The sequence below is a fragment of the Saccopteryx bilineata genome, chromosome 6 (assembly GCF_036850765.1).
Source record: "Saccopteryx bilineata isolate mSacBil1 chromosome 6, mSacBil1_pri_phased_curated, whole genome shotgun sequence".
NCBI classification, from domain to species: Eukaryota; Metazoa; Chordata; class Mammalia; order Chiroptera; family Emballonuridae; genus Saccopteryx; species Saccopteryx bilineata.
The window spans coordinates 161,297,775-161,324,410 of NC_089495.1; the positions used below are offsets into that span (position 1 = coordinate 161,297,775).

The 26,636-nt window shown below is 54.1% G+C and overlaps 1 protein-coding gene across 1 annotated transcript in view; it reads right to left on the minus strand.

Annotated features, from left to right (window-relative positions):
- The window catches only part of SDK2 (sidekick cell adhesion molecule 2), a 271,566-nt gene extending 245,172 nt beyond the window's left edge, over positions 1-26,394 (minus strand). The window contains exon 1 of the mRNA XM_066235214.1: positions 25,210-26,394. Within this exon, the coding sequence (XP_066091311.1) occupies positions 25,210-25,273 (64 nt within the window). The 5' untranslated portion in view covers positions 25,274-26,394. The remainder of the gene's footprint in view (positions 1-25,209) is intronic.
- Between the last annotated feature and the right edge of the window lie 242 nt (positions 26,395-26,636).

The following is a 26,636-nucleotide window of genomic DNA, read 5'->3' on the forward strand; positions in this document are numbered from 1 at the left end:
GCAGGCAGAATCCTTATAGCCTGGTGCTTGGTTTTGGGATTAAGCCTTTCCCACCCGTTTTGATGTGGGGCGGTACAATCCAGTCATGCCTCAGAGAAGTGTCTTTGTATTAGAGACTTCCCTATTTTGTATATTGGATTAAAGGTTTGGAATCTACACTATAAAATGGGGGCAGAACGAGAGTTTGCGCTCTTGGTTCCTGGGATGATTAGCATGAGAGAGCAGAGGGAGCAGAGCAGAGAGCAGAAAGAGGCCATGTGGCCAGGAGAAGCAGCCAAGATGGTGGAGTGCTGAGTGAGATGCCAGTTTGTGTAGAGTTTGTGCAGGGAGAAGGAAGGAGATGGGGAACAGAGGTGAATAAGGCTGGTGAGCTAGAAACCTTTGATTCTAGGAAACTCGGATAAGTCAGTAGCTTTGTGAGCACTGAATGTGAGTGGGTTTTGGAGCCCAGTGTGTAGTTTTTTACTTGCCCGCCGGGTGCAAGCTAGAATTAAAGACTATGGCCCACCAGTTTGTGGCTCTGTTGTTTCTCTACCGACTGTCCGAATCCAATGCGAACCTGCATGGGCCAGGCTGCTGTCATGGTGGCCGTGCCTACTGGCCTTACACCAGGCATGCCCAGGGCAGACTGTGAGTAACCCAGTTGAGGATAGAAGAACCAAACTGAGATTTGAGATTCTGCTCCAAGGGAGTCTGAGGTTTAAGTCAACTAAGTTAATTTCCACAAAAATAAAAATAAAATCAACACTCTGACAAAATCCAGATTCTCTGTAACATAACAATCACAATACCTGGTATACATTCCAAAATTACTCTACATACAAAGAACCAGAAAAATATGACCCATTCTCACTGATAAAAGACAATCAATGGAGACTGACCCAGAAATGACTAGATGTTGCAGTTAGGTGGCATTGATTTTAAAGTAGCTATTATAACCATTCTTAATGAGATAATGACAATATGCTTCTAATGAATGAAAAGATAGTAAATCCTTAAGAGAGCTAGACATATATAAAACCATATGGAAATTTTAGGACTGAAAAATAAACTATATAAAATTTAAAAATTCACTGGATTGGGTTCAACAACAGAATAAATGGAATCAACAGTAAATTTAAAGACATACCTATAGAAATGACTCAATATGAAAAACAGAGAAAAAGGATTGAAAAAACTCAATAGAGCTTCAGGGTCCTGAATCAGCACATCGAGCCTAGGTGTTGATGTCCCAGAAGGAGAAGAAAGAGAAAAATCAGGCTGAAAAAATATTTAAAGAAATAACGTCTGACATTGTCCCCAATTGGTGAAAGACACTGATGCACAGATTCAAAAGGATCAGAGAACACCCCAGGCAGGATAAATACAAATAAAATAAAACCAGGCCTGGATATATCATAGTCAAACTTCTGAAAACCAAAGACAAAGGGGACAAAGGATTTTGTATCCCATTCTCAGCCACTATTCAATAGAACAATGAGGAGGGCCTGCCCCAGCCCTGGAATCAAGCCATGTGTCCTCTGTAGCCAGCCATCTCCTTGCCACACCCTATACAGCACAGGAGATGAGGATGTGGTGCTGCAAACTTCCAAACCCCAGCAGGCTTGTCCCAGTCTCACTCCTGCTCAGCTGTGGGCTCTAAGTACCTTTCTCTCTGTTGAACAGAGAGGTTGATCATAGGAGGAAAAAAATCTTTTATCCCTGGGTTGCCCAAAAGTCAGCAACACACTGCAAAGGGGAGCCAGGACCATCCCTGATGCCCCCATGGTCTCTATGTCCATATTTCGGCTGACTCCTCAAGGCAGATGGCAGAGGCCTGTGCTTCCTCTGTGTTTCTCGTTGACCTGCAGACTCACCCTTTGGATTACAGAGATTGGGGTTGTTTGTGTGGCTGGGACATGTCGTCTTAGATTTGGGAGGGAAGCAATAGTTCTTGGTCTTTCTTCCTCCTCTTCCCTTGAGTAGAGTGAGGCAGGGAGCACTGTCACAGGGGCTGAGAGAGAAACTTTCCCATCACATCACCTGGGCTGAAGGGACTGGTAAAGACACTCGGACACACGAAGGAGAGGTGGTCCTTCTCCCATGCTTCGCCACTCCTCAAGCAGCTCCACCACAGGGCGAGCAGCTTCTTCAGGGCCTCTCTCCGATCTAGGACAGCCCAAGAGCCATGCGGCATGGGCACCACTCTGGCAGGCTGGGGACCTGAACTCCAAAGTCCTCAGCTTGGACTTCAAGGGCATGGATCATCTGGCCTCTTCCTTGTCATTCCCAGTAGAGGCAGCAGGGACCCAGCCCTCTGCCTCCTTCATCCAGCGCTTGGTAACGGTCCCACCCTCGGGCCTGTGCTCTGGCAGTGCCCTCTGCCTGGAATGCTCCTCCTGAGCTGGCACTTACTTCCGATCCCTAAGCACCTTCACATTCCTAATCCAAATGTCCCATCACCTGCAGTCCTTCCTGACATCCCCAGGGGCACAGCATCTCTTCCTCCCTGATGATTGCTTCCTATGTTATTTAGTTTACAAACAAATGATTTATTTCTTAACAAATCATAACAAATGATGACTTATTTAACAAATACTTATGTAGTGTAACTATATGACAGAAACTCTTCTAAGAGCGTTAGAAATAACTTGTTTAATCCTCACAACCTCACGAAGCGAGTACGATCACCCCCAAGTTACAGATAGGGAGACTGAGGCTCGGGTAAGTTAGTTTGCCTGCCCAGAACACAGAGACAGTCTGGCCCCAGGATCCTAGCTCCTATCCATGATCTCAGTTCTCTACTGTTCTGTAAGGTGCTGGAGGCCCCATCAGTTGGTTGAGTAGAACAGGGGTCCCCAAATTGCAGCCCCCTGAGGCCATTTATCCGACCCCTGCCGCACTTCCAGAAGGGGTACCTCTTTCATTGGTGGTCAGTGAGAGGAGCACTGTATGTGGTGGCGCCGCAAAGCTTGGCGATGCTCACGTACAGTACTACTTCCGGTGATGCGGGACGCACACGTCACGGCTCCAGAAGCGCGTCATATCACTTGTTACGGCTAGCAGTGACAAATATGGAACTGGACATTGAACATCTCATTAGCCAAAAGCAGGCCCACAGTTCCCATTGAAATACTGGTCAGTTGGTTGATTTAACTTTACTTGTTCTTTATTTTAAATATTTTATTTGTTCCCGTTTTTTTTTGTTGTTGTTTTTTATTGATACTTTAAAATAAGATATGTGCAGTGTGCATAGGGATTTGTTCATAGTTTTTTTTATAGTCTGGCCTTCCAGCGGTCTGAGGGACAGTGAACTGGCCCCCTGTGTAAAAAGTTTGGGGACCCCTGGAGTAGAGGAATGGGTATCCCAGAACTTGGCCCAGAGCCCAAACTGGAGGGGGGAGATAGGAGGGGAGTAAGGAGGACAGAGGCCTTCCCCTCCCCCTCCGACCCACAGAGCCTGAGAGTGAGGAGGGACTGGGCAAGTAAGGCTGTACCTTCCTCCAGGTCAGCACCCTCCCTGCTCTGCAGAGGCAGGGATGGGCAGAGAAGACATCACAGATCTAGTTTAACCCCTGGGACTCAGACCACTCTACTGCAGCTCTACTGCAGGCCACCTCCACTTGGACACCGATTCACTCTGCATCCCAGACCTGGCCTGTGGGTCTGCCTGGGCGGCTCTGCCTTCCCTGATGTTTAGTGAATCCACTCTGGTAGAGAACTGCCCTTAAATAAGTGATCATTTCCCAGAAAAGTTCTCTTATGCTTAACCCTAGGGGATTTTTGGTTTTGTTTATTTAATGGATGATTCCTTTTCATGTTCTTCCCATATCCAAGTCAGCACCGCAGACAGACCATTAACAAAGCAGGGCCTCCCTCCTCTGGGTTGTTTTTCCAGGACTAGGTGGGATAGCTCGGACCTGTTGTGCCCTCCCTGTCCCCTCTGCTGGAGGTAGTGGTAATATTGTTGATAGTATCCAGTATTTACCGAGCACCTACTATGTGCCAGACACTCCATGCCACTGCAGACTGCGGTAGGAGAGTCTACTCCGTGTGGCAGAAGGATTTCCCTGATCTCCGGCAAAGAGTCAGCCAGTCCACAGAGAAAAGGGCACTGGATATAGGAGGACTGACCTTTTCTGAGCAATATGTATTACTGCCCCATTTTACAGATGGTGTCACCAAGCATGGGAGAGCTTGAGTAGCTAGCCGAGGTCCTACAGCCAGCAAGCAGCAGGGCCAGGAGTGTGGCTGCAGTGCGCTCGGGCTCAGAAGACTGGCTTTTGTACACAGCTGCTCATGGGATAGGGAGACAGAGGCAGCACATACCAGACAGGACCAGACAAGCAGGCACCCGAGACCTGGGGCCGAATTCCAGATTCCTCAGCCCCACCGTCCTGCGCAGAATGATCGAGATGACCTCCTGGACAAAAACCAGTGAACTTCCTGGAGAAGTTTCCATGCTTGCTCACCGCTCTGCCCCACCTTGTCTTACCCCAGGGCCTGAGACAAGACAGTCCCTTGCCTTGTTAGTCCAGGGAGAGGTAGTGGGGCCCAGGGAGACAGAAGTGGGAAAAGAGGATCCTGGATCCTGGATGCTCTGATTGACAGATCAGGAAACTGAGCCCAGGAGAGGGGAGGGGAATCCCTGGAGGGTTTCACGTGTGGGCAGGACCAGCCTCCTGTGTGAGGTACCTGTGTAGTCTCAGGGGTCCTGTGCTTGGAAGAGCCCCCCCCCCCCTTAAAGCTCAGCTGTCATCATCTTGGAATTCTTGATGTTTTGTTAACAGAAGGCCTGTGTTTTCATTTTGCAGTGGGCCCTGTAAATTATGTCACTGTTCCTGCCAGTGGCCCAGAGATGGTGCTGGGGCTGGACCCTATTTCAGAGCTGTTCCTAATGTGGTAACTGAGCAGCGCTGAGCTAGACAGGACAGTGTCTGAGGGGCAGGCCAGTGCAAGCCTGCACCGCCACACAGCCTGGAGGCTAAAGGACTGGAATGCGAATGGAAACATCAGAGAGGGGAGGCCTAAGGGAAGACCTCCTGGGGGCCAGGAAGTCGACATCCAAGAAGGATACCTCCTCTGTGGCAACACACTAATGGGTTTGCCAGGGCTGGGGAGGAGGCCAGAGTGGCCGGCTGTCTTCAGGGCCTGTGCCTCTCCAAGGAAACTGCCACCCAACACCACCCGAAGCCCAGGGCTGGGCAGATGCAGGGCGCTCAGCTGTGCCAGCCTGTCCCGGGTCTCACTGTAATTGGAGCCGGGCCCTCTGCTTGGCTTTTGGAATTGGCCAAAGAGGGACAGGAGAGCCAAGTGCAGTTGGTTCAGAAGCTCTGGCCTGGCCTGCAAGTGCCAGCTCAGAGAGGAGGAACCAAAGCCAGGCGTTCATTCCTCTGGGGCCACTGTCCCCAGGAGACAGGTGCTGGCATCAGGCAGAGCAGAGGAAGGAATGCGGGGCCCGAGGCAGGGCAGGGAGCGGGATTTGTCAGCCCCGGCAGGACACGTTCTAGGGAGACAGTAATAAGTGAAGGCAGAGTGGTCTGGTGGGTCTCTCAAGCATTATGGATTCCCGCTTGAGTTTGGAACCACTGTGCTGGGAACAGCGTCCAGTCTGTTGTGGTGGCCTCTTCAATCTGCAGCCCCTTCTCCATTTTGGCCTTCCTGGGACCCATATAAGCATCTCACATTGTTTGAATCAACTCCACTCGCCTGATGTGTGGTCAAGATGGTGGTCATGTCCAAACTCACGGGGCTGCTGTGTGGGTTGAATGTGCTAGCACACACAGGGCCCTCGGATTGGAGCCCGGTACATAAAGAGTGGCTATTACCCAATTGCATGGACTGCGAATGCATCTTACATCTCCAGAGTTGGAATACATCTTGTTGTAGATAAAATAGCAGTCTTTGTTTTCTTTCTTAGGGGCACATAAAATAATGTGTCTTACCAGAGCTCTTAGGGTCAATCAAATAGGGAATGATAATGATGGTGATTGTACCTGTGAGGCTGCATCTTTTTCAGCAACACCTCCTTCTCTGTGAACTGAGTCTGGGGTGCTCTTGAGTGCTATGGTCTATATAGAAACAGGCATGGAGATCACAGGGTGCTGGATAGGGCAGGAACTTGGGGTCCCCAGGAGATGGTGCTCCTGGGAGCTAAACACAAAGTCATGGGCAGAGGCTGAGACAGGCTGGCCGAGTCCTAGGCAGACAGGTCAGGAGCATGGTGACCAGTGGGTGGGAGAGGGCTCTGAGTTACACAGCAGTATCCCGTGTCAGGCTCTGTGCTACATCTGTTCTGTGTATTCAGCAGTATCCTATCAGACGATCCTCCCAACAGCTCCATGAGCGTAAGGGAGGCTTGTTTGTTTTATATCCACACTTAACAGATGAGGAAACTGAGACTCAAAAAAGCTAAGAGAATTTGCCAAGGTCATTTAGCTTATCAGTGGCAGAGCAAAGCCAAGATCTCAGCAGCCAAGGAAACAGGGCTGGACTATTTTGCTCATCAGCAGTTTAAAGGGAAGCAGAGAAGCAGAGCAGAATCTTGGGTAGGCACTAGGCCTTCCGGCACAGTCCAGTGATTGAGAACTCAGGCTCCAGAGCCCACCGCCTGGGTCTATTCCTGAGGCCATCATTTATAAGCTAGGAGACTTTGGGTAAGCTGCCCCCTCTATCTGGGCCTCTGTGTCCAAGCCCACAGAATGAGGAAAGCGTGTTTCCTCACAGGACCTCTGCTGAGAGGACCAGGCAACCAACATAAAACATTTAGAACAGTGTCTGGCTAGCGGCATAGGCTCCATCAATGGGAGCTCTTCTTATCACGCCCTGACTTCTGGTGACTCCAAAACTAACTGTTCAGGGAGGAGCTGGAGGCTCCCCAGCCCCACTCATGGGCCTGGTGTGTCTGGTGCTAAGAGTAGGGGTAGCCGAGGATGCAGGGTAGGGTGGGCGGCGGGGCAGAGGGCTTCATCTGTCAATCAGCAACCGGCTACTGGTGAGAGAACAGAAGAGTGAAGGGCATGATGGCAGCCGCCCTTTGTGGTGCTGCAGGGCTGCCCAAGGCTCGTCGCTCCTGCCTCCCTGCCTCCCACCCTGCAATAAGATATCAAACCCAGAGAGATCCTGGGACATACGGGTAGAAAGGTGGAAGGAGGGCCCGCTTTCCCAATCCACAGCCCAGTAGCTGGGTCTTGATGCGCCCTCCCTCCCCTGGCAATGGCCTTGGCTGCTCCATGGCCAGCCTGTCTGCACCCCAGCCCCGGGACCCCCTCTGCTTCTCTGGCTCAGGCCCCAGCTGTTCTGCAGGCCTTCCACCCCCCAGCTCAGCCGATGTGACCCTCCCCATTGCTCGAGCGGAGCTGAGAAAGAGGGTCATGAGGACTCACAGTCCCGGCAGAGGCCAGCCAAGGTCAAAACCAAAACGTCCACATCTGTGTGAGGTAGAGCCTGTGAAGGTGTGCAGTCCCCACCTGACTTCAGCGGTCTTCTGAGTTCCCCTAGAGTTTCAGGCCATCAACTGCCCCCCACAGGAGGCTCCAAGACCCAGGGCCAGAGGAGGGGCACAGGGAAGACCACAAGCCGCAAACACATGTGCTCATCACACGTGTGGTCAGAAGGCAGAGTCACTGTGCCTCTGTATGCCACTCCCCACCTGAAGCCGGCCACCTTCTATAGGCTGGTCGGTGCCATGGGGAGAAGGGGAGCACGTGTCCCTGAATGTAAGCACCCTGAGGGTGGGGCCACGTCTCAGCAAGCCACTCAAGAAAGTGGCCAAGCGCAGTCTGACCTCAGTAGTTAGCACAGGTGTGGCCAACAGTTTCTGCCCCAGGGCCAGATTAGAAAAAAAATTTTTTCACAGGCCGGACGAAATATTAAAATTAAAAAGTGTTAAATACAATAATGATTCGTTTAAGTAAACAAAATTTTATTATGTAATTCATTATGAATAAATGTGAGTAAAAAAATTTTAATATACAATATTATCTTAATAAAAATATAATTACATACCGTATAAATATCCAAACTGTATCGCAATCAATCGAAACAATATTTAATTAATAGAATGAGCTTGAAGGGGTTATATCGCAAGTAAAACAATTATTTTGTTTTACAAACAGCCTGGACACGTTTTCAGTTATCAACTGCAGCTATTGTCTATGCTACAGTGCCACTTGATTCAGCACACTTGATCACAAAAATAACGAATTGCTTGACCTTGGGTGCGCACTGGCAAACTCCGCCTAAAAGAATGTGGGTTTCATATTGCCGCTAAACGTCAAACACTTCATATCGAGTACAGACGAGTACAAAAGTTGTAAATCTTTATAATGAATTTTTTTTCAAAAAATAAAGAAGTATCACAAATCCATTCAACCAATTATTGGAAGTTAACCCTAGATTAGTCACACGCAGAACTCTTTTCCACGTATCACTATCTTCTTAAATGTCTCGATTTCCAATAATCAAAGACGCTTCCACTTCTGAGTAGCTGAGATTTTAAAGTAGCAGAGAATATTAAAAATTTAATCGCGGGCCACATAAACTCATTACGCAGGCCGGATCTGGCCCGCGGGCCGTATGTTGGCCATGACTGGGTTAGCAGCCACTTAGGTGCTAATTTGCTACCCATAACTGCTGCTTGGCAACAGAGAGGATGAAAGCAAAGGCCCTCAGAAGTCCTCATCTGTGGTGCAGGCCGGGAAAGAAAAATGGGATCCAGGTTGGAAAAGAAGTTAAAAGTGCTTGTGTTTGGAGATAACCTGATCGCCAATGCAGAAAATCTGATGAAGTCTACAAAAAAGTTCCTAGACTTAATCATCGAGTTTAGCCCAGTCTCAAGGTGTAAGATCAACATGTCAAAATCAACCATATTTCTGTATCCTGGAGACAAACAACTGGGACTTGAAATAAAAAAAATAACATTTACAATTGTATCAAACATATGAAATATTGAGGGCCAAATCTGACAAGCAATGTACAAAATCTGTACTTTGAAATCCATGACACATTGCTAAGTGAAACCAAAGAACAAAAGAATGGGCCGGAAGCCTCAATGTGGACAACATGTGAATGCTCATTTTTATCTATATTATCAAAGCAACCCCAATCGGAAATCCCAGCAGGAATTTTTGAAAAACTGTGATTCTAAAATTTACACCGAAATGTAAACTGATTCTGAAGGCAGACAAGGTGATTCTTAAACCCACAGGGAAACATACAGGACCTAAAAGAGCCCACACAACTCTGAGAAAGACCAAAGACAGAGAGAACTATCACAGTTTCAAGACTCGTCATGAAGCAACAGTAACCAAGAAAGTGTCCAATACTACTGGTATAAGGACAGATAAATGACACAGTAACAGACTGGACACAGTAACAGTGTCCAATACTACTGGTATAAGGACAGATAAATGACACAGTAACAGACTGGACACAGTAACAGTGTCCAATACTACTGGTATAAGGACAGATAAATGACACAGTAAGACTGGACACAGTAACAGTGTCCAATACTACTGGTATAAGGACAGATAAATGAAGCCCATTAGTGTCCAGAAATAGACCCCCACTTATAGGAACAACTAATTTCCAACAAAGGTGCAGGAGTAATTCAGTGGTGGAAGGAAATTTTCTTAAAAACAAAGCTGGGACAATTGGCTGTCCATATAAAAAGAAAAGAAAATAATGAAAAAGAAAAGTACCTCTACCAGGCAGAGCAGGATTACCAAGGGCATAAGGAAGTTTTTGGTGGTGACAGATGTTACTTGATTTTGATGATAATTTGTAGGTATGACACACATGTCAAAAATGATCAAGTTGTACTCTTTAAAAATGTGTAGTTTATTATTATGCCAAAACAAAAGCCACGCCCCTAGTGTTCCCCAAGGAAGACAGGGCTCCGCCATCCTCTGAGACCTCAGCTTCAAGGTCACTTCACTGTGAAGACTCCTCTGGGGCACATTATCAGGTCACTGCTCTGCACACCCCATTACTTGGTTCCCACCTTTTCTTAGCAACTTTCACTCTGTCCTGTATTATTACCGACCGCAAGCTTGATGCTGTTACTTGACAGCAAGCAATAGGAGAGCAGGGATCTGCCTGCGTCCTGGCTGGGTCCCAGGCATCATGCTTGGCACACAGTAGGTGCTTAGAGAATGCTTAAGGAGCGAGTAGAGGTTCGCGGCTTTTGTCCTCCACCGACACATTAGGGCGGCTTTGGAGGTTCTAGCAAAAGCTGCTGCAGCCAGTGATTGCTTCACTCCTGCCCTTCATCCCCCAGGAAGAAGGCCTCTGGGCTGGAATTCCGTTTGCTTTTAAGGAAGGGCACTGGGAGCAAGAGCTTCTGGTGCAGAGGAAAGAAGAAAGAGACAAGCAGAGGCCCTGCACCTCCACTTGCAAGGCCACACAGGAATTTTGTTGCTGTCTTAATCCGGCTTCCCCACAGTCCTCTGTGGAGAAGCAGTCAGAGGCCCTGGGAGCCAAAGTGGCACAGCCCCTGCCAGGCATCCTGACTTGTCCTCGCAAAGTGTGGTCCCCCGAACAGGGAGCAGCAGCAGCGTCACCTGGGGACTTGTTAGAAAAGCAAATTCCTAGGCCCCACCCCAACGGGCCACATCAGAAGTTCTGGGCGCAAGGCCTGGGAATCTGCATTCCAGCAAACCTCCAGGAGATCCCATGCTGACTCAGGACTGAGCCCCACCACTCTGGCCACCCTCTCACCACCATCAAGCAGGTGCCACCTAGGTTCCAAGAACGTGCCCGAGGCCCCGATGCAAGGGCACCCCTCAATCATTCAGCCTTCCCCGCCCCCCAGAAGCCCTGCCGCTATGATGGGGCACCCTCTCCCCCCATACAGCAGCATCTCGGAGGCATGTCCCTGCTGGCCTGAACTCTCAGCACGGCTCAGAGGATCCAAGGCCCCCTGAACTCTTCCCACAGCAGAGGCACAAGGCAACTTGGAGTTCAAGGCCTACTCCATGCACCCTGGGCTGGACATTTCAAGTTCCTGGACAGACAATACGTCCTAACATTGCGGGTGAGGTGGCGCGAGCTGGCAGGCAGGAGCCGCAGACAATGGGCCTGTGTTCCTCCCCATGCCTTTCTAAGGCAGCTCTCGACCAGGGCTCCGAGAGAGAGCTGAACCATCAAAAGCACAGCGGCCCACCAGCTGGTCCAGTGGCCTCTGCCCAAGGCCCAGGCGGCGGGTCGCTCCTCACACCCTCCCTCGCACCCCGGGGCCGAACAACACTCCTTCTTCCTGGAGGTTTCCACACCTTCTAGGTTCTCCATCCACCAAGGCTTAAGTGCCAGCACCTCCTTTGGCACTTGGACGTGCAGACAGACCCCTGTCTTCCTGGGGCGGGGAGAATAGGCAGGGGACAGAGCTCTCCAGCCATCTGGAGCCATAGCCAGAAGCGGCTGCTCTCGCCAGGCTGATTTCTCTTCATTAGTGTAATCACATCAACACTGACAGCGGCGTATTTATTACTGTCCCGTCGACAAGGCTTTTTCACCCAGTGAGGCACAGCCCGATAATGAGCTGGGACAGAGTTAATACCGGACTCCCCTCGGCCCTCCTAAGCCGCTCCGGGCCCCCCCCCCATGGCCTGCCCGCCAGTCCACCCCCTGCCTGTGCTCACTCTGCCAGGGCTGGGAGCAGGGGCTCCACCCGGGGAGATCATGGCCACTCGGCTGAGCCAGCCAGAGCTGGGCAAAGCCAACGTGCAGGATGCCCATGGGGAGTTGTCTTCAGGGTTGACTGAGCAAGGAGGCAGGAGTGCTGGGCATGGTCAGCAGCACTCCTTCCGACCAGGCACTGCGTCCCTGAGTCGGGGCAGGGAGAGAGGTCAGCGGTGGGCACGGTCAGCAGCTCTCCCTCCGACCAGGCACTGAGTCCCTGAGTCGGGGCAGGGAGAGGGGTCAGCGGTGGGCACGGTCAGCAGCTCTCCCTCCGACCAGGCACTGAGTCCCTGAGTCGGGGCAGGGAGAGAGGTCAGCGGTGGGCACGGTCAGCAGCTCTCCCTCCGACCAGGCACTGAGTCCCTGAGTCAGGGCAGGGAGAGGGGTCAGCGGTGGGCACGGTCAGCAGCACTCCCTCCGACCAGGCGCTGAGTCCCTGAGTCAGGGCAGGGAGAGGGGTCAGCGGTGGGCACGGTCAGCAGCACTCCCTCCGACCAGGCACTGAGTCCCTGAGTCGGGGCAGGGAGAGAGGTCAGCGGTGGGCATGGTCAGCAGCACCCCCTCCGACCAGGCACTGAGTCCCTGAGTCAGGGCAGGGAGAGAGGTCAGCGGTGGGCATGGTCAGCAGCACCCCCTCCGACCAGGCACTGAGTCCTTGAGTCGGGGCAGGGAGAGGGGTCAGCGGTGGGCATGGTCAGCAGCACTCCCTCCGACCAGGCGCTGAGTCCCTGAGTCAGGGCAGGGAGAGGGGTCAGCGGTGGGCACGGTCAGCAGCACTCCCTCCGACCAGGCGCTGAGTCCCTGAGTCAGGGCAGGGAGAGGGGTCAGCGGTGGGCACGGTCAGCAGCACTCCCTCCGACCAGGCGCTGAGTCCCTGAGTCGGGGCAGGGAGAGGGGTCAGCGGTGGGCACGGTCAGCAGCACTCCCTCCGACCAGGCACTGAGTCCCTGAGTCGGGGCAGGGAGAGAGGTCAGCGGTGGGCACGGTCAGCAGCACCCCCTCCGACCAGGCACTGAGTCCCTGAGTCAGGGCAGGGAGAGGGGTCAGCGGTGGGCACGGTCAGCAGCACTCCCTCCGACCAGGCACTGAGTCCCTGAGTCAGGGCAGGGAGAGGGGTCAGCGGTGGGCACGGTCAGCAGCACCCCCTCCGACCAGGCACTGAGTCCTTGAGTCGGGGCAGGGAGAGAGGTCAGCGGTGGGCATGGTCAGCAGCACTCCCTCCGACCAGGCGCTGAGTCCCTGAGTCAGGGCAGGGAGAGGGGTCAGCGGTGGGCATGGTCAGCAGCACCCCCTCCGACCAGGCACTGAGTCCCTGAGTCGGGGCAGGGAGAGGGGTCAGCGGTGGGCATGGTCAGCAGCACTCCCTCCGACCAGGCGCTGAGTCCCTGAGTCAGGGCAGGGAGAGGGGTCAGCGGTGGGCACGGTCAGCAGCACTCCCTCCGACCAGGCGCTGAGTCCCTGAGTCGGGGCAGGGAGAGGGGTCAGCGGTGGGCACGGTCAGCAGCACTCCCTCCGACCAGGCGCTGAGTCCCTGAGTCGGGGCAGGGAGAGGGGTCAGCGGTGGGCACGGTCAGCAGCACTCCCTCCGACCAGGCACTGAGTCCCTGAGTCGGGGCAGGGAGAGGGGTCAGCGGTGGGCACGGTCAGCAGCACCCCCTCCGACCAGGCACTGAGTCCCTGAGTCAGGGCAGGGAGAGGGGTCAGCGGTGGGCACGGTCAGCAGCACTCCCTCCGACCAGGCGCTGAGTCCCTGAGTCGGGGCAGGGAGAGGGGTCAGCGGTGGGCACGGTCAGCAGCACTCCCTCCGACCAGGCGCTGAGTCCCTGAGTCGGGGCAGGGAGAGGGGTCAGCGGTGGGCACGGTCAGCAGCACCCCCTCCGACCAGGCACTGAGTCCCTGAGTCGGGGCAGGGAGAGGGGTCAGCGGTGGGCACGGTCAGCAGCACTCCCTCCGACCAGGCACTGAGTCCCTGAGTCAGGGCAGGGAGAGGGGTCAGCGGTGGGCACGGTCAGCAGCACCCCCTCCGACCAGGCACTGAGTCCTTGAGTCGGGGCAGGGAGAGAGGTCAGCGGTGGGCATGGTCAGCAGCACTCCCTCCGACCAGGCGCTGAGTCCCTGAGTCAGGGCAGGGAGAGGGGTCAGCGGTGGGCATGGTCAGCAGCACCCCCTCCGACCAGGCACTGAGTCCCTGAGTCAGGGCAGGGAGAGAGGTCAGCGGTGGGCATGGTCAGCAGCACCCCCTCCGACCAGGCACTGAGTCCTTGAGTCGGGGCAGGGAGAGGGGTCAGCGGTGGGCATGGTCAGCAGCACTCCCTCCGACCAGGCGCTGAGTCCCTGAGTCAGGGCAGGGAGAGGGGTCAGCGGTGGGCACGGTCAGCAGCACTCCCTCCGACCAGGCGCTGAGTCCCTGAGTCAGGGCAGGGAGAGGGGTCAGCGGTGGGCACGGTCAGCAGCACTCCCTCCGACCAGGCACTGAGTCCCTGAGTCGGGGCAGGGAGAGGGGTCAGCGGTGGGCACGGTCAGCAGCACTCCCTCCGACCAGGCACTGAGTCCCTGAGTCGGGGCAGGGAGAGAGGTCAGCGGTGGGCACGGTCAGCAGCACCCCCTCCGACCAGGCACTGAGTCCCTGAGTCAGGGCAGGGAGAGGGGTCAGCGGTGGGCACGGTCAGCAGCACCCCCTCCGACCAGGCACTGAGTCCCTGAGTCAGGGCAGGGAGAGGGGTCAGCGGTGGGCACGGTCAGCAGCACCCCCTCCGACCAGGCACTGAGTCCCTGAGTCGGGGCAGGGAGAGAGGTCAGCGGTGGGCATGGTCAGCAGCACTCCCTCTGACCAGGCACTGAGTCCCTGAGTCAGGGCAGGGAGAGAGGTCAGCGGTGGGCACGGTCAGCAGCACTCCCTCTGACCAGGCACTGAGTCCCTGAGTCAGGGCAGGGAGAGAGGTCAGCAGTGCTGGGAAGGTTGGCCGCCCGCCGGATGGAGCCCGGGAGCGCACGGACACTGGGGAGTCTGCTTCTGCAGGCCCCACAGCCTCGAGAGGAGAGGTCGGGAGGGGTGGCTGAAACCGATGACCTAGAACATCTAGTTAGTGCTGCACGGGCAAGGCACGGGGCGTGGAGCCGCTGGGCTGCTGGAGCTGCTGTAGGGAAGCCAAGGCCCTGCTGGGCCAGAGGACGGCCTTCTGGAAACCTGACTCTCCGGGAAGGCAGACACACACGCGTGAAAAAGGCCCCTCGCAGCGGACATAGTTATCATGGGGCCAACTGCCTCCTACCAGGAGAGTCTTCCAGCCTCACCCAGGGCCCTGCCCCCAGCTCTTCCTCAGCCATGACTGCCATGGTGTGCTGCTGTCCTGAATGGCTTGCCCGGTCCAGCACCTCTCCTGGTCCGGGGACAAGTTCCTGAACGGAACGGAGCAGACTGGCTGAAGCTAAGAGAGGACCCAGAAAACACCAGCCACCTTAGCAGCAGGGTCTCCCAGGGAGGGGACGACAGCCTCACCCGCAGACCCAGCGCCCTGGAAGGCCCTGCCACAGACCAGTCGTGGTGATGGTTATGGTGGCCCAGGGTCGACTATGTTGAGGACACAACTGCTTTAGGAGGTAGGTACGTATACAAAGATGATAGAAAAATTAAAATAAAACAGTTGAAGTATCTTAGAATCTTACAAATGATATGACCAAAGAGATCATCTCATTCAAGTCTTTCCCAACCGAGTTTTGACATATAACCCTGGGCGTCCAGGAAGCCTTCGGGCAGCAGTACCACATCTCCTAGCAGCATCGACTGGCTTTAAAACAGCCTTTGCATGTTAAAATAGAATTCCGATAGAATTCCACCTGATAGACTATAGGGTGGAATGAGAAATTTCATGTATTTAAAAATTAAAATATTAGAAAGGAAACTGCGGTATGGATAGCGAGCAGCTTCGGGCTGCGAGGCCAGATCCATCGGGACACGTGGCCGCCTCCTCCTTCCCTGGAGTCCGTGACGGAGGAGCTCGGAAATGCTGTATTCATGCCTCACCTTTTCCCAGTGAGGACCCGGGGCCCAAGTGGGCCCAGGGAGAACCAGTCTTGGTCTCTGAGGTCCCCATGGCATCATGAGCCTGTTCACTTTCTCTCTGACGTTACTATTACCCCTGTAAGAACCTTCTTTAAAGGGTTAAGTTCATTAATGGGAAACATAATTTCTGTCTAATACTCCCATCCGTGTTGATGAAGGGTTATTATCTAAACTCAGGGAGTTTATAATTAAAGAAATCAGTCACACCGACATTAAAAGATGATTCAGAATCAACAAGGCCAAAGTGCCAAATGAGACGTCCAGACCATCGGTGTCCTGACAGCTTGAAGCCATTCAGGAGGATGTTTGCGGCTGCTGGGCCTTGTGGGGGAACAATGGGAGAGAAGAGGGAAGGGTGCTAATGGCTGAGGGCAGGTGGTGAGGGCAGCTGAGCAGGGTAGACAGCTCCGTGGGGGGAGGGGGAGGTGGAACTGCATCCATGCATATGGCCTGGTTGTGCAGGACTTAACGTTGATACCATAGCAGTACAGAAGCAACCAGGGTGAAAAGCCCATCAGTAGGGGGGTGATGGGAGAGGAGATGGGGCCCCTAAAAAGGGCTTGGAGTTCCCTTAGAGGAGAGGCCATTGGGCTGTACCCTGTGCCCTAGCCCTGCTCCTGTCCATGGTAGGGAAAAGTCTCTGGTCAAACAAGATAGCTCCCAAATCCCAAGGCAACATGGTGAGCCATTCCTGAAGGTGGATTTTTTCATTTTTAGGTTAGAAGAGGGGAGATAGTGAGGGAGACTCCCACATGCACCCTGACTGTGGATCCATGGGCAACCCCATCTGGGGATAATGCTTGAGTACCAAGCTATTTTTAGCACCCAAGGCTAACATGCTCCAATGAAGCTATCCTTAGCACCCAGGGCCAAATTTGAACCAATCGAGTCACTGGCTGTGGGAGGGGAAGAGAGAGAAGGAGAGAAGGGAGAGAGGGATGAGAGAGAAGCAGACGGTCACTTTTCATGTATTCCTTGACTGGGAATTGAACCCAGGATGTCCATATGCTGGGCCAATACTGTATGCACTGAACGACTGGCCAGGGCCTGAAGGTGGATGCCTTGATCAAAAGCAAGGGCCCGAGAAGCAGCTGACCTGCACTCACTGTCTCTTAAATGTAAAGTGATCTTAGCCAGTTACTTAATCTTTCTGAACTTCAATGCTAATGAGGTTAATAATGTTAATACTTGGTGGCCAAACTGCTTCAGAAGTTGGGGTGAAGAGAAAATGAGATGTTTGTGAAAGATATCCACAGAAATTTGAGGTTTTATGAAAGGCTCCTGTAAAAACATTCAGCTTAGGGTCGGGAGAGTGGATAATAGCTTCATATGTGGGTGCTCTGTGGCATGTTTACATTTTAAGCTAGAGGCAGATAATGTTTTAACCAAGTAAACAAGTCTCTAATAGTGGAAGTTGGATGTCACTGGCAGGTATATGACAGATAAAGGGAACAGAGGCACCTGAAGACAGGGCACATGTCAAATGGCAAAGCTGGCCTTGTTTCTCAGACACCAAGAGGACAATACTGACAATAATGAACACTTGTTCAGTGTTTACACTATATGGAGTGCTGTCCTAAATGCTTCGCACATCTTATTAAACCCTATCACATCCCAGCGAGGTAAGGACTACTACAATCCCCATTTACCAGATGAAGAAACCGAGACACAGACTGGCTCAAGTTCACCCAAGCAGTGAATGACAAGTAGAATTTGAACCTGGGAAGTCATCGCTGTTTCAGGCTCCTTAGAAGGCTGTGCTGTCCCACCAGGGCCCTTTGATGGCACATTTTGGATTGGCTCTCATTGTTTGAAGCAGGAAACGGGACATCTGTACCAGACTCAACTGACTCACACTTAGTGGTGACAATCCATTCGGATGTCCAGGTACCCAGCCTTATTTCTGACCATTATTCAGATTCTGAGCAAGACAACTGCCTGCCTCATTTGTACACATTTGCACCTCCACAGAGGTGCCCTGGGGTGACAGCCCAGAGTTCTGGCTCCAGCAGGCCCTTGAGAGTCACCTGCATCCATCCCAGAAGCCGAATTCCCTGAATTGACTGAGTTATGGAAAACAATATTTCCTCCCCTTAGGATTATCACATCGTCAAATTTTCAGAACCCCTCTGGGTCACCGATAGCTTCCTTTATGGTTTCAGAATTTTATCGCTTTTCTCTCTGTCTCCTTCAGTTTAGAAGACTTCTGTGTGGCTCAGACACTGGTAAGCTAATCATGAATGCCTCAAGTGACCTTAAAGAGACTCCCAAACATCTCTAGGCCACTCCAACCCCAGGGAGGACACAGGGAAAGAAGGGGAGGAGCAGAGGGAGAGGGGGCCCTGTCTTGGCCTCTTGAATTCGGCCAACCTAAGGCCCAGTGAGGACACAACCCAAGTGGAGACAAAAGCCAGGAGGATCCAGAATTCCAGGGTTATTGCCACATTCTGCTGCCTTCCCTGGACCAGCCCAGGTCTTCTAACAGCACCGCTGCCTGAGCACCTCTCCCTGGGAAGACGTCAGTGAAGGAGGCGTGGAGGCAAAGGGCATCCCGAAACCCTGGGAGGAAAGATGACAGGTGTTGGGGCCACAGAGTCCTGGGGTCACATCCTGAACTTCTGACTCCCTGGCTGGGAGGCCTTGGGCAGTTATCACTCTGAACCTCAGTTTACCTACATGTTGGCATCAAGGGAAGAAGAAGACAGGTAGTTGTTATAAGGTACCTCACACTGTCTGACACATAGTGAACACCAAATGGGAGTTCATGACCCTCTGCGGATCCCCAGGATGGGGAGAAAAGACCAAATCAGTCTAAATTGGGGACAAAGCAAAAGAAAGTGGGGCAAGAAGATGTGGGTGACATACAGAGTCAAGGTACTAGAGGGGGAGGTCTGAAAGCTAAATGCAACCTGACTTCCTATCTTAAGACCATTTGGAGAGGCCAACAGAGAAGCACCAATATAATTAAATTAGCTTAGTAAGTGCTTAGATATGTCCGTTCTGGTCTGAGTGCTTTGCTCCTGCAATCTCAGTGACTTCTCCTGGGATTCAGACAAGAAAACAGTAGCCAACAGCAGAAGTGACTGAACCCAAAATGGCACAGAGTAACACAAAGTAGCAGAGCTTGAATCCAGGTTGGCCCAATCCCAAGGGACCAACTATTCTACATGCCACTTCTCAACAGCTTAAGAAATAAAACCCAGAGGGAAGAAGGGAGAGGGGGAGGGGCACAAAGAAAACTAGATAGAAGGTGATGGAGGACAATCTGACTTTGGGTGATGGGTATGCAAGAGAATTGAATGACAAGATAACCTGGACATGTTTTCTTTGAATATATGTACACTGATTTATTGATATCACCCCATTAAAATAAAAATTTATCTATAAAAACAAACAAACCCCAAAGCAGGGAAGTAATAGCACAGCCTGGGGGTAACCTGGGGATGCTTTAGGGATGGCCCCTTACACTAGACATCCCCATGGCCCACGGAGATGCTGGTCTCTTTTCCAGCCAACAGAAGCCTGCACTTTCCAGCTCCCTTGCTAGTGGGCGGGATCACATGATCAGCTCTAGCCAACTGGCTGCAAGGAGGAGTGATACAGGATACAGTATTTGATTGTTAATACAAGTCTTCTTCTCTCTCTTATGGATATCAAATGGTACTTACCTGCATGGATGGGTATTACCCCCCAAGTCCCCTACCTGCCTTCCCAATTTCGTACCCATCACACAGGTGGAGCTTAGCTGGTCGGGACTCAGCAAGAACCTGGGGGCCACCCAGCGCAGAGGCCAGGCTGCTGGAGTCAGTGTCACCTATCAGTCCAGAGGTGGGAACAGCTGGGAATGGGGTGAGAAGTCTGAGCAGGTGCTCTGGGCTCGAGGCAGCACTACTGTGTTCTCGGTAAGCCGAGGCTGGAACCTCTGGAGGGCAGCACTCTTGTCCTCGAGCCTGTGGCTCTGAGGCACAGTGAGGGCTCCACGGCAGGGGGTGTGATATGCAGACAAGCCCCTGAGGGTGAGTGGTGGCCAGAGGGGGCTAGAGAAGTAGGCCAGATGACAAAGGGTTCGTGTCTTTTTAAGTGTTCCTTCATTCACCCATCTACTCACTCATTCTTCATTCATTCACTAGTATTTGTCGAGCTCCTTCTCTGTACCAGGCACTGCCCTAGTGACGTGGATACAGCAATGAACCAAATTAAGTCCCTGCCCCTACTAGTGACCAACAATAAACAAGTAATCAGGTCAGCACCTGTCCCATGGGGCTGAGTGCTACGCGAAGGTAAACCAGGGCAAGGGTGCATACTGGTGGTACGGTGTTAGGGGTGTCAGGGGTGTCAGGGGCGGATAGGGCCTGAAGGAAGTGAGGGGTGGGCCTTGCAGACACCGGAGGTAAGTGGGTGTGCTCCTGCCACAGGGTTGGCAGGAACTTCAGGTTCCAGGGAGGCCAGAGCTGGACTGATAAATTCTAGGGGCAAACGGTGGTCAGTGCTGGGCATGGGAGTAAGGGAAGACGGGCTTGGATTGTGGGGACGGAGGGCGTGTGGATTATGATACCCTCATACCTTGTGGCCAACACATACTCAGCACTTAACATTCATGAAGAGCATTTTAAAAGGGATTGAAATAATCTCATTTGATGTAAAAAAAAAAAATCTTATGAGGTAGATACACTTATTTTTAACTGTTTTCCTCATTTTACAGACGAAAAACGGCTTCAGCTCAGGCACTCCATGGTGGATGCAGGATTCTAAGGGGCCAGAACCTAGACTAGGAGCCATGTGCCATGTTGGCACCCCCGGTACCTGAAGGAGCAGGGCCTCAAACAGCTCCAGGCCCAAAGGGGCTTTGCGGCCCAGACACCTGGCCTGGTCTGATGAGCCAAGCTGTTCAGCCCCCCTCCCTCCCCCCAGGTCTGCCCCCCGCCCAGCACCACTCACTGGCCCTGCCTTCTCCATCAGCTCTGGGAAGACAAGGAGCAACCAGGATGTCTCAGCAACCAGCTTGTTTTACTTTCCATTGCAGGCCGTGGGGCGCTGCCGGCAGCCGCTGCTGGCCCATTTGTTGCTATTGGCATCCCAAGGCCCAAATTATGATGACTAATTCCCTCCACATTAGGCAGCTCCCGGGCTGACTGCAGCAATGTGCTCCAGGGGGAGCCGGGCTGGAAATCCCGCAGGCAACACACTAACACCCAACATCAATTCCAATTCACTCTCCTGACTCCTGGAGGGCCCAGGAGTCAGAGAAACAGGGAGCACAAGGTTCCAGGAGTCAGAAGGATGGGGAGGGAGGCGCCCGCCCATCAGAGGACTCCTTCAACTGGAGCCAGATCCTAGGATAACCAGACACAGAGAGGCCAACTTCTTCATCAACACAGAGTCCAACTGTCTAACAACCAGCTTGTTTTATAAGTTAGTACTCCCTCCATCACCAGGAGCATCCGAGCAGGCATCAGGTGACTACCTGTCCCATGCTTGTGAGCAGAGGACAGCACTAGATGACTTTTCCTGTTTCTCTCAAGTCAAACGCACTGATTCATGTTAGTCCTGAGGACGGAGAACAGAGTCATACTCCCTTACCAGCGAGTTCACAGCCCAACTGTGTCCTGTGGTACAAAGTCAAATGCATACCAATACAGTTTAACACATCATTTTAAAGTCGGCTGTTCAGGCGCTGTTTAAACAGAGAACTGCTGTAAAGGATTTGGCCTCCTTCCCAGCCGCCTTTTCCCCGATGGAACAAGGTTCCTGCCCCCACTCTGGCCTTCCAGGAGAGGACACAGGGAGAGGCGGTCGATAAATATTTGCCGAACAAATGCCTGAAAGAGAGGGCTTCCGAGGCAGGTGTCAGGCTGCCAGTGTGATTCAGACTCCAGGTGGGGGTCCTGAGTCCGTTTAACCCAGGCAGGGGAGGTCTGCAGGGAACGGAAGCAGCAAACTGTGTCGCTCATCTAACCATAGCCAGAATGTCCCAGAATTCCCCCGCTGGAGGCAGGGCGAGGGAGAGAGGGGTGTGGGGCGGAGAGCCGCCTCTCGGGCACTGGGAGAAGGGGGTACAGGGAGCAGGAACACCCCCGACCCACTCGTGTGTGGCTTTTGACATGTACCAGCAGAGTCGCAGGCAAGCCATGACACTTGGCCTTGTGGTAATTAGCGAAAGGCCCTGATCAATAAGTTATTTTTTGCTGTCAGTAATTAATAATTACAGCTTAGCCATACCATGTAATTAAACTTTCATCCTGCTCCCTTGCGTGCTGTTTGGCTTTTATTGTGATTAGCTCCCAGCACTAAACTTTCCCCTTTGGAGCCTTCAGGCTGGGCTTCCCAATCCTCACTCAGGGTTTTCACTGGCTGGCTCACTCAGCTCACACCCACTCCTGTCCCTCCTCTAGACACTGTTCTCCTGAAAGAACCTTCTAGACCAGCTGGCTGGGCTGCTACTACTCTCCTAACCCCCTCAGGAGGTCCAGCGGCAGTAACCAAGCTCAAAGCACATGGACACTCCTGTGGGCACTTGTTACAATGCAGACGACGTCTAGGCTCCCCTAGATGCCTCCAATCAGAGCACCTGGGGTGTGACCCAAGATGACTGGGTGGGCACTTGCGACACAGTAATGGAGCCACAGACGGAAGTAAAGAAAGGGTCTCGGCTGAGGAAACGGCATTCAAGGCCTATTTGGTGAGTGGCTGGGAACCAACCCCCACGGATCCTGGCTTATAGTGTAAAGATGATAATAATAATGACCCTTTCTTACCAACATTTATGTGCCCAGCACTAGCTGCTCCTCTCCCCACTCCCACCCCCCTCCCGGCCCCAATACCTCAAATCCTCATAGCGTCTCTGCTTTTTCTACAACATCATTCACTAAATACGGAAACAAGTGTGAACTGTGTGGCATCCACCTGAAGGGAAAATAGTCAAATGGTGGCTAGGTACAAGCAGATAATGTTGCCCGGGTCCAGTACCTGAAAAAAAACCAGGCTAAGTTCAGATAAAATCCGGCAGTGGCCAATAGGAGCTCTGTCCCAAGGGAGGAACGCTGTTTGGTTTCTCATTCTGCGTCATGACTGGAGAACGGGGCTCATGGGCTCAGAAGTGGCAAACGGTGCTGCTGGTGGCCTCAACCACCCCAAACGTTAATGACACGACCTCAAACTTAAGGAGAGATTCCACTCTCTAACCCCAAAGCCGATAAAGTGCGCCCCCCAGCCCTTTGCCTGTCCCTGTCCCTCCCTTCCCTTCCCCTCCCCTCCCCAACACACACACACACACACACACACACACACACACACACTGCCACCAAGCCTGGGCAGAGACCACGTTCCCACAATCCCCTGCATGGTTTGCCGCCTAGGAGACAAATGGATGGAGAGTACTCAATGGAGGCATGAAAACACTCTCTCAGACCAGAGAACACAAATGGAGCAGCAGGGGACCCGGGCAGCCACTCTAAAAAAGGCAGCAAACAAGAGAAGCCAGAGAGGGAGTAAATCAATCAAAGAGACCTTCACTGCTTCTGACAGGGCAAGTCCTTCCTGAAGGAAGCACAGGGACAGGAGGCGGCCTGGCCTTAACTTCAGTGGGACGGGTGGAATCTTGACCTTAGGTGGAGGCAGAGGTGTGGAGGTGGGGCATGAAAGAGACCTGATGACTCAAAAGGAGCTTTCCTTGTCCTGAGGAGTCCTATGGGCTGGGGCCTGGGCCTGGAAAGGGACAGGAACAAGTGAGCCGCCTGCCCAGGGAAATCATGCCGTTGCTGGAGTCTGTGTATTAATTAAGTTAGAGGTGTCCAGTCAGAAGCTGACACCGTTCTGAATCCTGCTTGTCTCCAGGCTTTCAGCTGGTGACTGCATGGGCATGTCAGAGCAAATCTGTGAGGTGGCCCTTGGCAAACTACAATCTTTTCCCATCTTTACAATCTTTTCCCATCTTTTCTGGCCACGTCACAGTCCCTCTGGGACCCAACAAGCCCGCCCCAGCTGCGGATGGTCCTGGTTCCAGTCCTGACTCTGCCCTCCCCCCCCCCCAGATCACCCAGCAGCCTTGGTCAACTTAATGCTCCCTGACCTCAGTTTTCCCATCTGTTAAATGGCTACTAGAATAGACAACCTCTGAGGTCCTGTCTGCTAGAAGATTTTACGAAGATCATAAATATAATAATAACTTTTATTACCTTACATTTACAGGGCCCATTAACAAAATTTCTAAGTGCTTTAACATAAATTACCTTGTAAAATCCTCCCCTCAATCCTGTGGAGCTGATTATTTTCATCTCTTTGATCTTGGCTCTCTGGCCTGCTAACTCTGGGCACACTGGGGTCCCCCCATCCTGCTCAGCAACCCCAGAGGCAGGTGGGGTCCCTTTCGAGATTGTAGCTTTTGCAGGTGAGCAGCCTTGGGGGGGGGCAGGCCCCTTCCAAGCCTGAAGAGGGAAAGCCAAGCCCGGCAAGTGCTGGAGCTCGGTCCAGGCTTGTCTCCCTTCGCCCCCAGCAGGCGCCGCTCGGTCACCGCTGGCACTGCTGTCTGGGTCTTCGAACCCCAAAAGCAAAGAAGCGCCAGTGCAGCCGCCCTCCCCTTCTAGTACCTGCTAGGGGGCTCAGGGGACATTTTTGGGCATCTGCCCTCTGGAGGTGGGCAGTGCGGATCACACCTCTTCATCCTTCCTAACACTCTCACCGCCAAATCCACCAGCCCTTCTCCACCGCGAGGCTGCTCCAGGCAGCTACAGGTCAGAGCAGCGGCTGCAGAGACAACTGAGCGGGCAGTGGAGCTGAAGGCAAAGGCAGGAGCTGTGTGTGTCTGGGGAATGGTGTGGGAGGGAGGCTTAAACCCTCCCTGTGCACCACCCCCTGGTGTGTCTGGGGCGGCACCGCGAAGCGCCCCCAGACCCAGCAGCCGGCTAGACATTCGTGCGCGGGCTCCGTTAGCGGCCAGGCCGGGCAATCGCCCTCTCCGGGCTACCAACCGGCACTCAGCACCGGACCCGGGCTCCATCCCGCCGACCTCCCGCCCCATACCCTCGCTCCCCGGCGGCCACCTCCTGCCCGGCAGGGCCTTGCCCTTCTCCACGGACACTGAGTGGGGAACCAGGTGCCCGGCCTGAGGAGCTCGGTAGAGCGGGACTCCGAGTCCGGCATGGAATGGCGCGCCCCTCTCTCGTGGGCCCAGTGAGGGACCCACAGGGTTGGGGGATGAGCGACCCCTCCACCTTACGTTAGGCTCTTCTTAGCCTTCTCGGGCAAGGTCTCCCGCATGAACCCGTACCTCCCCTCATTCCGAAGCCACAAGTCTCAGAAAGACTACCCCACTCCTCAAAGAGAGCCCCCAAAACTCGAGTAAGGGCTCCCTTAAGAGAGCTCTGCACAGGCTAAGCCTGGAATCCAGGAGGCCACCGTGAGGCCAGCAGGCTCCCGCCCCCCTCCTAGCCCTGTCCTCCCTGCCCCTTCCTCAGCCCTCTCCCAACCCCACACCGGGGTGGCCCTCCTACCTTGGGCTCTGGCCTGGGGGAGCCAGTGCAGGGCCAGCAGAGTCCAGATCAGCAGCCCCCACATGGTGTGGGTGTGTTAGGGGGTCTTCCGTACTGTTTTATAATCCTAATGGGATCTGGTACCCTGCAGCTTCGTCCCGGGAGTCTGTCTGCGCGGTTCTGCCCCGGGGCAATATATGTTCAGGGGGAGGGGCAGTTCTGGACCCCCCACGCTTCCTCGTCCTCTTCTGTCCAAGTTCGATCCCCGAGACGCGTTGGGAAGGCGATGGGCAAGCAAAGAAAAAGAAAAGCCCGCGCTCTCGGACTCAGGGAACCTTCCTCCTTTAGCACCCCAACTCCGACTTCGTCTCCCGGGCAGGGAGGCCTCTCCGAATCGGCCGGGTCGCTGGCTGGCCTCCGGAATAAAAGGACAACTTCAGGAAACTTCCTCCAGTGGCCACGTTGCCCGCCCCCCGCCCCCTTCCCGTCCCCTGGTTGGGTCGTCCAGGCGGACGCAGTCACCGCCGCTTCAGGCGCTGGGCTCCGGGGGCCGGGCGGGAGCCAAGCCCAGCGGCAGGCGCCGGTGTAGGGGTCCTTTTAGATGCGCGGGTTTCGGGGGGCGCGGTTTGCATCGCGGTCCGAATCTCCCTGGAGCTGAAGTTTTCTTCTCTCTAACTTTACAAGTGGCATCTGACGGGGCCGAGCCACCCCTGTCGGCTCCACCGCCCTGGCGCCCAATCCGGGGACTCTTGGTCCTTCCTGGGGGCGCTGGGTCCCGGCGCGCCCTCGGCTCCGCACCCAGCCGGCTAGCAAACTTTGCGGGTCCCACGGCCCGGCGCGCAACCCTGCGCGCCCATGTCCGCGCCGGCTCCGGGGCGGCGGGGACGGCTGATGGGCTTGGTGAACCGGGTTGTTACCGGCGCCCGGGCACGGAGCCTTCTGCTTCCCAGAGGATGGAGACTGGCAGTTCTGCCCTCCGCCGCGCCCTGGCCGGAGGTCTCGGCGAGACGCACGGAGAGCCCGGCGGGCAGCTCTGGCTCCGGGGGCGCGGCGCCTCCTGAGATGCCCGGCGCTCGCCAACCTCCCCGGCTTGGGGAGTAGCAGCTGCCGCGCCTGCCCCAGCGCCTCGGCAGCCTCGGCTGCCTCGGCCGCCGCCGCCGCTCGCCGAGCCGGCCGTCCTCCGTTTCCCGGGCTCAGTGTCCGGGGAACCGCTTCTGCCTGCGCCGAGCCGAAGCTGCGGGGGCAGCGTGAGCCGGGGACGAGCGCGGCGGAGGCGGAGGCGGCGACGCGGAGGAGAGGGGGGCCGAGCGCTACCCAGTGGCGGCGACTGGAGAGCAGCCTGCGCGCGAGGGGGGGAGGGGGGCGGCGGCGGCGGCCCCGAGCCAGGCCGGGAACGAGCCCTGCAAAACACATCATCTGCGCGGCCGCGGTCGCCCAGCGTCTCCGAA